General features: G+C 44.0%; 1 protein-coding gene across 1 annotated transcript in view; it reads left to right on the forward strand.

Moving 5' to 3' along the window:
- The window catches only part of LOC121568188 (dual oxidase 2-like), a 39,597-nt gene extending 38,909 nt beyond the window's left edge, over positions 1-688 (forward strand). Inside the window, exon 30 of the mRNA XM_045216124.1 lies at positions 381-688. Within this exon, the coding sequence (XP_045072059.1) occupies positions 381-503 (123 nt within the window). The 3' untranslated portion in view covers positions 504-688. The remainder of the gene's footprint in view (positions 1-380) is intronic.
- The last annotated feature ends 9,190 nt before the right edge of the window (positions 689-9,878 follow it).

Raw genomic sequence — 9,878 nt, forward strand, 5'->3', positions numbered from 1 at the left:
CCCCTCTCGCTCCCTATATATCCCTCCCCCTCTCCCTCCCCCTTTCGCTCCCCTTCTCTCTCTCCCTCTCTACCCCTCCCCCTTTCGCTCCCCTTCTCTCTCTCCCTCTCTACCCCTCCCCTTCTCTTCCCCCTCCCTCTCTCTCCCCCTCCCCCTCTCTCCCTCTCTCTACCCCTCCCCCTCTCTCTCGCCCTCTCTTTTTATAGGGAAAAGTTTTATTATGCACATTATTTGTTTTATTATGCTAACATCGACCTTAGTTTTTTTTAAACAGATACTCATACACTGACGATGTATCTAACACAATTACTGTTTGTTTTTTCTACCCCCCTCCCTCCCCCCTCTCTCTCTCTCTCTACCCCTCTCTCTCCTCTCTGCAGGTGGGTAAGATCGGTGTGTTCAGCTGTGGTCCTCCTGGTCTCACTAAGAACGTAGAGAAGGCCTGCCAGCAGATGAACAAGAGAGACCGGACCCATTTCATGCATCACTATGAGAACTTCTAACTTCTACAGCACTGCTAGGGATTTCTGCCTTAAGCAGGACTGGGGGTTGCTATACACACAACACACGTTACCGTGGGTATCTATGTCTGTCTTGACGTTACTTTTTGTACCCCCATCTGAAGGTAACTGTGTGTATTCATGCTACTGCTTTGTACAACAAAACAGCACTGCAAGGGAATACTACACACACAAATGCTTTAAAGTAAAAATATTCAAAATTGTATTAAAAGTAAAAATATTCAAAATTGTATTCAACAATATAATAAAATCAATTGTCTCTCTCTCAAGGCTGCGTCAATAATTTTATTGAATCAAATACTGTATCTTACATGTAAAACTGCTTTGCTTCGTCTTACTTACTCTTACTCTTTAGAAGAAGTAAAATAGTTTGAATAGTTTATCTGCTGACTAGTACAGATGTGAAGGAAGAAAACGTGTCTGCTAAATGGCATATATTTTTGAAGGAGCTGCCAGCCAGTTGACTATTACACAGCAGAAACTCAATGTTGTCAGGTCAACCGTTTAAATAAACATTATCTATACTTAAGGAGAACTAGTCTATTTGCCACAAGAGATTTCATCAGATCTTGGGATTAGACATGGCAATAAAAGTGATACGGTAAGTGAACGGGACCCGTGCCAGGCAGTGCCAGTCATGTGGGTGTTCACTTCAGAATGCCAGGAATGCTGGACAGGGTGGTTGTTGCTTGGTAGTTCTTATGGTCAGGTAGTTCTGAGTCCATAGTCTGTATCTCTCTCTCTTTTCCCATGAATCCACAAATCTTTTACATACCATCATTCAAACCCTCCTCAAATAACCAAAGCACAAACACAGGAAAATGTTCACCAGATAGAAAATAATAAGGTAGATGTTGTTCTTGGTCAAAAAGATCATGAAACTATAAAACATGTATCTATAAACCTGGAAGAGCTGTTGGGGGTTTTAGGTAACACACACACACACACACACACACACACACACACACACACACACATCATCATCCACCTGTTCTTGCCAAGTTGTCCCACGCATCTACCACCTTCTTTCTTGTTGGCTAAAGACCACACAGCCCCATCACACTGGTTTGCTAAAGAGCGTGCCACCTGACAGTTAGTGTATTACATTTACATTTTAGTAGACGCTCTTATCCAGAGCAACTTACAGTTAGTGAATACATATTTTTTTATATACTGGCCCCCCGTGGGAATCGAACCCACAACCCTGGCGTTGCAAACGCCATGCTCTATCAACTGAGCTACATCCCTGCCGGCCATTCCCTCCCCTACCCTGGACGACGCTGGGCCAATTGTGCGCCGCCCATGAGTCTCCCGGTCACGGCCGGCTGCGACAGAGCCTGGATTCGAACCAGGATCTCTAGTGGCACAGCTAGCGCTGCGATGCAGTGCCTTAGACCACTGCGCCACTCAGGAGAACTGTAAGTGTACTGCAGCTTTGCCAAAGCTCAGCCTGCCAACAGGCTGCCTCATCTAAAACCATATCAATCACATTTAGAAACCATTAAACTGAAATGAACCAACAGTATTGAGAATGTTGATGAGAGTTGATTGTGTTGACATCAATGAGGCAGCAGCACCCTTGAGTACACTAAGGGAACAATGTCTGTGTCACGAGAGAGGGAGAAACCTGCAAAGGTGGACTTCAACTGTAGTTCCCGTGGTGCAGAGAAAAGAGCCTGATCGACTGTACCACAAAAGCCAGGGCCCGTGCATCTGCTGACCTTTTCACACCACTGGGCCAAACCGAGCCGAGCTGTACTGGGCTAGCCTTGTTCTCGTAGCGGCTGTCACCGTACTGGAATGGACAATGTGAAAGGAAACTACCTGAGTCAGAACAATGGTTCAGGTTCTAGATTGTAAAATAGGCATAATAAGAGCAAAAAAAATAAGGCTGTGTATTGCTCTTGTCCACTAGCGATAGCCCTCTCTCTTCGGGATCTACTTCCCCAGAGTCAGATGAACTCAAGTTCAAGTTCTTGATTGTGCTTTAAGCCTACAGGCCTTGGACAAATGTATTGCACTATACAGGGAATAGGGTGCTATTTGGGACGCTTGGTTAATAATCAAATTGAATAAGGGAAAAGGGTTTGTGTGAAGCTTAGCGATATCTCCAGGTGATTCTACAGTATTGAATGTAACCTTAAACAGATTTTAAAGCACAATAAAAAAAACTGTAGATGTATTACAAAAGAGCAAACACATGAAAGAATAATTGTTATTTGATTTAAATATGAGTTGTGAGATACCCTCTGAAAGGCACCAAGCCTAAGATCACAATGTGCAATGCCAAGCGTCAGCTGGAGTGGTGTAAAGCTCACCGCCATTGGACTCTGGAGCAGTGGAAATGCGTTCTCTGGAGTGTTGAATCACGCTTCACCATCTGGCAGTCCGACTGACAAATCTGGGTTTGGCGGATGCCAGGAGAACGCTACCTGCCACAATGCATAGCGCCAACTGTAAAGTTTGGTGGAGGAGGAATAATGGTCTGGGGCTGTTGTTCATGGTTCGGGCTAGACCCCTTAGTTCCAGTGAAGGGAAATCTTAACGCTACAGCATACAATGACATTCTAGAACATTCTGTGCTTCCAACTTTATGGAAACAGTTTGGGGAAGGCCCTTTCCTGTTTCAGCATGACAATGTCCCTTGTGCACAAAGCGAGGTCCATACAGAAATGGTTTGTCGAGATCGGTGTGGAAGAACTTGACCACAACCCCATCGAACACCTTTGGGAGGAATTGGAACGCTGACTGCGAGCCAGGCCTAATCGCCCAACATCAGCCTTCCTAGAAGAGTTGAGGCTGTTGTAGCAGCAAAGGGGGGACCAACACCATATTAATGCCCATGATTTTGGAATGAGATGTTCGACAAGCAGGTGTTCACATACTTTTGGTCATGTAGTGTATCAAAATATATCACACTGAGAGACCCAGAGCAAGAAGCAAGGAGGTGTTCCAGTAAAAAACATGATTACTACAATCTCTCTGTCTCTACGGAGATGTCAGTTGGCGTGTGAGCTCATGAAGAACAATAGTTGTATTACAAAAGAGCAAACACTTCAAAGAATAATTGTCTATTGATTTAGCATGAGTCATGTGAGATATGAAAAGAATACTGGCGCTTTCCTCACAGTGTTACAAAATGTTTACCAGAAGGTTTCTGCCCTAATTCTGGGATTCACGTGCACACAAGCACGTATGACTGTAAGTCGCTTTGGATGAAAGCGTCTGCTAAATGGCATGTACATATACAATATATTGCATAATGTGATGCAGTAAATCCATGTGAGATGATTTTCTAATATGGGCAGCTACACAAGATGTTTCAAATTCAAGGTCCCATACATGATATTCCATGAACAGCATGTAAGTTATATTGTCCAATGTTAAATACCACCAACTTAAACTGCTTTTTATCTCTATTATAGTAACACATACAGTGGGGGAAAAAAAGTATTTAGTCAGCCACCAATTGTGCAAGTTCTCCCACTTAAAAAGATGAGAGAGGCCTGTAATTTTCATCATAGGTACACGTCAACTATGACAGACAAATTGAGAAAAGAAAATCCAGAAAATCACATTGTAGGATTTTTCATGAATTTATTTGCAAATTATGGTGGAAAATAAGTATTTGGTCACCTACAAACAAGCAAGATTTCTGGCTCTCACAGACCTGTAACTTCTTCTTTAAGAGGCTCCTCTGTCCTCCACTCGTTACCTGTATTAATGGCACCTGTTTGAACTTGTTATCAGTATAAAAGACACCTGTCCACAACCTCAAACAGTCACACTCCAAACTCCACTATGGCCAAGACCAAAGAGCTGTCAAAGGACACCAGAAACACAATTGTAGACCTGCACCAGGCTGGGAAGACTGAATCTGCAATAGGTAAGCAGCTTGGTTTGAAGAAATCAACTGTGGGAGCAATTATTAGGAAATGGAAGACATACAAGACCACTGATAATCTCCCTCGATCTGGGGCTCCACGCAAGATCTCACCCCGTGGGGGTCAAAATGATCACAAGAACGGTGAGCAAAAATCCCAGAACCACACGGGGGGACCTAGTGAATGACCTGCAGAGAGCTGGGACCAAAGTAACAAAGCCTACCATCAGTAACACACTACGCCGCCAGGGACTCAAATCCTGCAGTGCAAGACATGTCCCCCTGCTTAAGCCAGTACATGTCCAGGCCCGTCTGAAGTTTGCTAGAGTGCATTTGGATGATCCAGAAGAGGATTGGGAGAATGTCATATGGTCAGATGCAGTGGCGGCTCTTGAAAAAATTCTCAGGGGGGGCAATTTTTTTGATGATTTAGGTGACCTACACACATTTTTTAAAATATATGTCCAGCAACAACATGAAGACAGGGGCAGCATATAAGTCAATACCAGAAGCATTTATTGACTGATCTCAAAAGTGTTGGCTTACAAAAGCAAAATAAATTATCACAGTAAAAATTATCAAGGGTGTTCTTTCACATTCCTCAACACTGCATAAACAATATGCATTTCCATAAAACACCTCATCTAATTGTGCCACAAAGTTGACAAGTCCAAGAAAAATACCAGGGTTGGTGGAGCCCTCAGTTTCATCTTTGCCTCGCAAAGCTAACTCAAACACTCCGCAAAACTTCACACACTGGATTAGCCGGCTGAGGATGTGGCGGTTCTTGCTAACCTCATCGTTGTGGCGGCGGACAGCTAGCCTGTATCCCTCATCCAGTTGAGTGGCAATGTTCACTCTCCCCAAAGCAGACAATCTCAAACAGCTATCCATGTGGGTCTTTGACAGCTCATGTTTCTTAATCTTTTCTGAAAGATGGTGCATGTCCGTTACACCAGTCGCTGTCCAAGCGGTGCTGTCTGCCGTGCCGCCTTCAGGGTGAAAGAGTAAGCAGGGGTAGCAGAAGACTGCATTAGCTACATCGCAGCCTGCTAGCCAGGTTTTTCGTTCGTACCAATTTTTGGAAAATCCTCGGGTGTAGGACTTTCCCCCTTTAGTAGAAACCTGTTGAATTATTAAATTTGGTCTGGGAGGTCCTAATTGTTTCGTTGCCAATTTATCTTGTTTTGTTCGCCGACAAAAAGGAACTTCTTTCAAAGAGACAATCGAGTTGCACTGAACGCTAGCCATCTTGACAGTAGTACGTGAATTGATTGACGCTGCTACCCGCTCTTTTCTTAGTTACGTTCATGGTTATGTTACGTATGACGAAAGCGCGTAAGTGCAAGCCCTCCCGGAACCCATAGAGATTGTATTGAAAGCTCTGATATTCGAAAAAAAAAGATTTTACATGAGAGTCTATGAGAGACTTCTGGGTCGATTTTCAACCTGACTGAAATCCGCCCCAAAAGGGCGGGGGCCATTTGAAGCACGACTTTAGCCTGATTGGACATTTAGTGGCAGATCAGACGTCTAGATTAGAACACTGATAACTACTGTTGCCGTGATATAATTGATTAGAAAAAAAATCCCTTCCTTTTCCCGTTTGGCAGTGCGTCGCCCATATCGCCCTAATGAACACACCGCCCCTGGTCAGATGAAACCAAAATATAACTTTTGGGTAAAAACTCAACTCGTCGTGTTTGGAGGACAAAGAATGCTGAGTTGCATCCAAAGAACACCATACCTACTGTGAAGCATGGGGGTGGAAACATCATGCTTTGGTGCTGTTTTTCTGCAAAGGGACCAGGACGACTGATCCGTGTAAAGGAAAGAATGAATGGGGCCATGTATCGTGAGATTTTGAGTGAAAACCTCCTTCCATCAGCAAGGGCATTGAAGATGAAACGTGGCTGGGTCTTTCAGCATGACAATGATCCCTAACACACCGCCCGGGCAACGAAGGAGTGGCTTCGTAAGAAGCATTTCAAGGTCCTGGAGTGGCCTAGCCAGTTTCCAGATCTCAACCCCCATAAAAAATCTTTGGAGGGAGTTGAAAGTCTGTGTTGCCCAGCGACAGCCCCAAAACATCACTGCTCTAGAGGGAGATCTGCATGGAGGAATGGGCCAAAATACCAGCAACAGTGTGTGAAAACCTTGTGAAGACTTACAGAAAACGTTTGACCTGTGTCATTGCCAACAAAGGGTATATTACAAAGTATTGAGAAACTTTTGTTATTGACCAAATACTTATTTTCCACCATAATTTGCAAATAAATTCATTAAAAATCCTACAATGTGATTTTCTGGATTTTTTTCCCTCATTTTATCTGTCATAGTTGACATGTACCTATGATGAAAATTACAGGCCTCTCTCATCTTTTTAAGTGGGAGAACTTGCACAATTGGTGGCTGACTAAATACTTTCCCCCCCACTGTACAGTAAGTTTGTATTGGCCAGGCCTCTGGGACTTTGTTCAGTTCAGTTCAATACACCTTCATTGATCTTAGAGCTCATTCATTGCTCTCAAAACACCCTGAAAAGACAGTTGGTCCTAATTTTCTCCCTATACCCCAATCCTTTGATGTTTGCAGATCTAAAGGTTATGAGTATATAACCCTCTAGAGTCGATTGACACACCGGTGCTTCAACCTATGTAAAAATCAAATAAAAATCCCCATCAAAATCCGTCAGTTTAAACTAGAGATACACTACATGGCCAAAAGTATGTGTTGCGGGGACTTGCTTCCATTCAGCCACAAGAGCATTAGTGAGGTCTGGCACTGATGTTGGGCGATTAGGCCTGGCTCACAGTTAGCGTTCCAATTCATTCCAAAGGTGTTCGATGGGGTTGAGGTCAGGGCTCTGTGCAGGCCAGTTAAGTTCTTCCATAGCAATCTTGACAAATCATTTCTGTATGGACCTCGGTTTGTGCATGGGGGCATTGTCATGCTGAAACAGGAAAGGGCCTTCCCCAAACTGTTGCCACAAAGTTGGAAGTTGGACTCCCTAACCCGGACGACACTGGGCCAATTGTACGCTGCTCCATGGGACTCCCGGTCACGGCCGGCTGCGACACAGCCTGGGATCGAACACCAGACTGTAGTGATTCCTCAGCACTGCGATGCAGTGCCTTAGACTGCTGCACCACTCGGGAGGCTGTCCGAACGGTTTGACCTACTATTATGACCACTCTATAGAAAGGGGAGGTTTTCTCTGTTGTGCTCTACGACCCTTTCAAGTGTCAAGACTTGTCTGAAGGTCACCCGTACCGGTAAAAAAAAATAATGAATGGAGGCATAACTACAGTCTGGGGTTCGATCCCAGGTTGTGTCACAGCCGGCCGTGACCGGGAGTCCAATGGAGCAGCGCACAATTGGCCCAGCGTCGTCCGGGTTAGGGGAGGGTTTGGCCGGGGGGCGCTTTCCTTGTCCCATCGCGCTCTAGAAACTCCTAGCCGGGCGCCTGCAGGCTGACCTCAGTCATCAGTTGAACAGTGTTTCCTCTGACACATTGGTGCGGCTGGCTTCCGGGTTAAGCGAGCAGATGGTTTTGTGCAAAACCCACCCAAAAAAGGGGTTAAATATGTGTAAGAAAACACAAATATGTCCTGACCTTTCTTCTATCTCCTAGATATATATCTATATAAGGTATATAAGGTATATAAGGGTATATAAGGGTATATAAGGGTATATAAGGGTATATAAGGGTATATAAGGTATATAAGGGTATATAAGGGTATATAAGGTACAGTGGGGAAAAAAAGTATTTAGTCAGCCACCAATTGTGCAAGTTCTCCCACTTAAAAAGATGAGAGAGGCCTGTAATTTTCATCATAGGTACACGTCAACTATGACAGACAAAATGAGGAAAAAAATCCAGAAAATCACATTGTAGGATTTTTTATGAATTTATTTGCAAATTATGGTGGAAAATAAGTATTTGGTCAATAACAAAAGTTTCTCAATACTTTGTTATATATCCTTTGTTGGCAATGACACAGGTCAAACGTTTTCTGTAAGTCTTCACAAGGTTTTCACCCACTGTTGCTGGTATTTTGGCCCATTCCTCCATGCAGATCTCCTCTAGAGCAGTGATGTTTTGGGGCTGTCGCTGGGCAACACGGACTTTCAACTCCCTCCAAAGATTTTCTATGGGGTTGAGATCTGGAGACTGGCTAGGCCACTCCAGGACCTTGAAATGCTTCTTACGAAGCCACTCCTTCGTTGCCCGGGCGGTGTGTTTGCGATCATTGTCATGCTGAAAGACCCAGCCACGTTTCATCTTCAATGCCCTTGCTGATGGAAGGAGGTTTTCACTCAAAATCTCACGATACATGGCCCCATTCATTCTTTCCTTTACACGGATCAGTCGTCCTGGTCCCTTTGCAGAAAAACAGCCCCAACGCATGATGTTTCCACCCCCATGCTTCACAGTAGGTATGGTGTTCTTTGGATGCAACTCAGCATTCTTTGTCCTCCAAACACGACGAGTTGAGTTTTTACCAAAAAGTTATATTTTGGTTTCATCTGACCATATGACATTCTCCCAATCCTCTTCTGGATCATCCAAATGCACTCTAGCAAACTTCAGACGGGCCTGGACATGTACTGGCTTAAGCAGGGGGACACGTCTGGCACTGCAGGATTTGAGTCCCTGGCGGCGTAGTGTGTTACTGATGGTAGGCTTTGTTACTTTGGTCCCAGCTCTCTGCAGGTCATTCACTAGGTTCCCCCGTGTGGTTCTGGGATTTTTGCTCACCGTTCTTGTGATCATTTTGACCCCACGGGGTGAGATCTTGCGTGGAGCCCCAGATCGAGGGAGATTATCAGTGGTCTTGTATGTCTTCCATTTCCTAATAATTGCTCCCACAGTTGATTTCTTCAAACCAAGCTGCTTACCTATTGCAGATTCAGTCTTCCCAGCCTGGTGCAGGTCTACAATTTTGTTTCTGGTGTCCTTTGACAGCTCTTTAGTCTTGGCCATAGTGGAGTTTGGAGTGTGACTGTTTGAGGTTGTGGACAGGTGTCTTTTATACTGATAACAAGTTCAAACAGGTGCCATTAATACAGGTAACTAGTGGAGGACAGAGGAGCCTCTTAAAGAATAAGTTACAGGTCTGTGAGAGCCAGAAATCTTGCTTGTTTGTAGGTGACCAAATACTTATTTTCCATCATAATTTGCAAATAAATTCATAAAAAATCCTACAATGTGATCTTCTGGATTTTTTTCCTCCAATTTGTCTGTCATAGTTGACGTGTACCTATGATGAAAATTACAGGCCTCTCTCATCTTTTTAAGTGGGAGAACTTGCACAATTGGTGGCTGACTAAATACTTTTTTCCCCCACTGTATATAAGGTATATAAGGGTATATAAGGGTATATAAGGTATATAAGGGTATATAAGGTATATAAGGGTATATAAGGGTATATAAGGTATATAAGGGTATATAAGGGTATATAAGAGTATAT

The sequence above is a fragment of the Coregonus clupeaformis genome, unplaced genomic scaffold, assembly GCF_020615455.1.
Source record: "Coregonus clupeaformis isolate EN_2021a unplaced genomic scaffold, ASM2061545v1 scaf0614, whole genome shotgun sequence".
NCBI classification, from domain to species: Eukaryota; Metazoa; Chordata; class Actinopteri; order Salmoniformes; family Salmonidae; genus Coregonus; species Coregonus clupeaformis.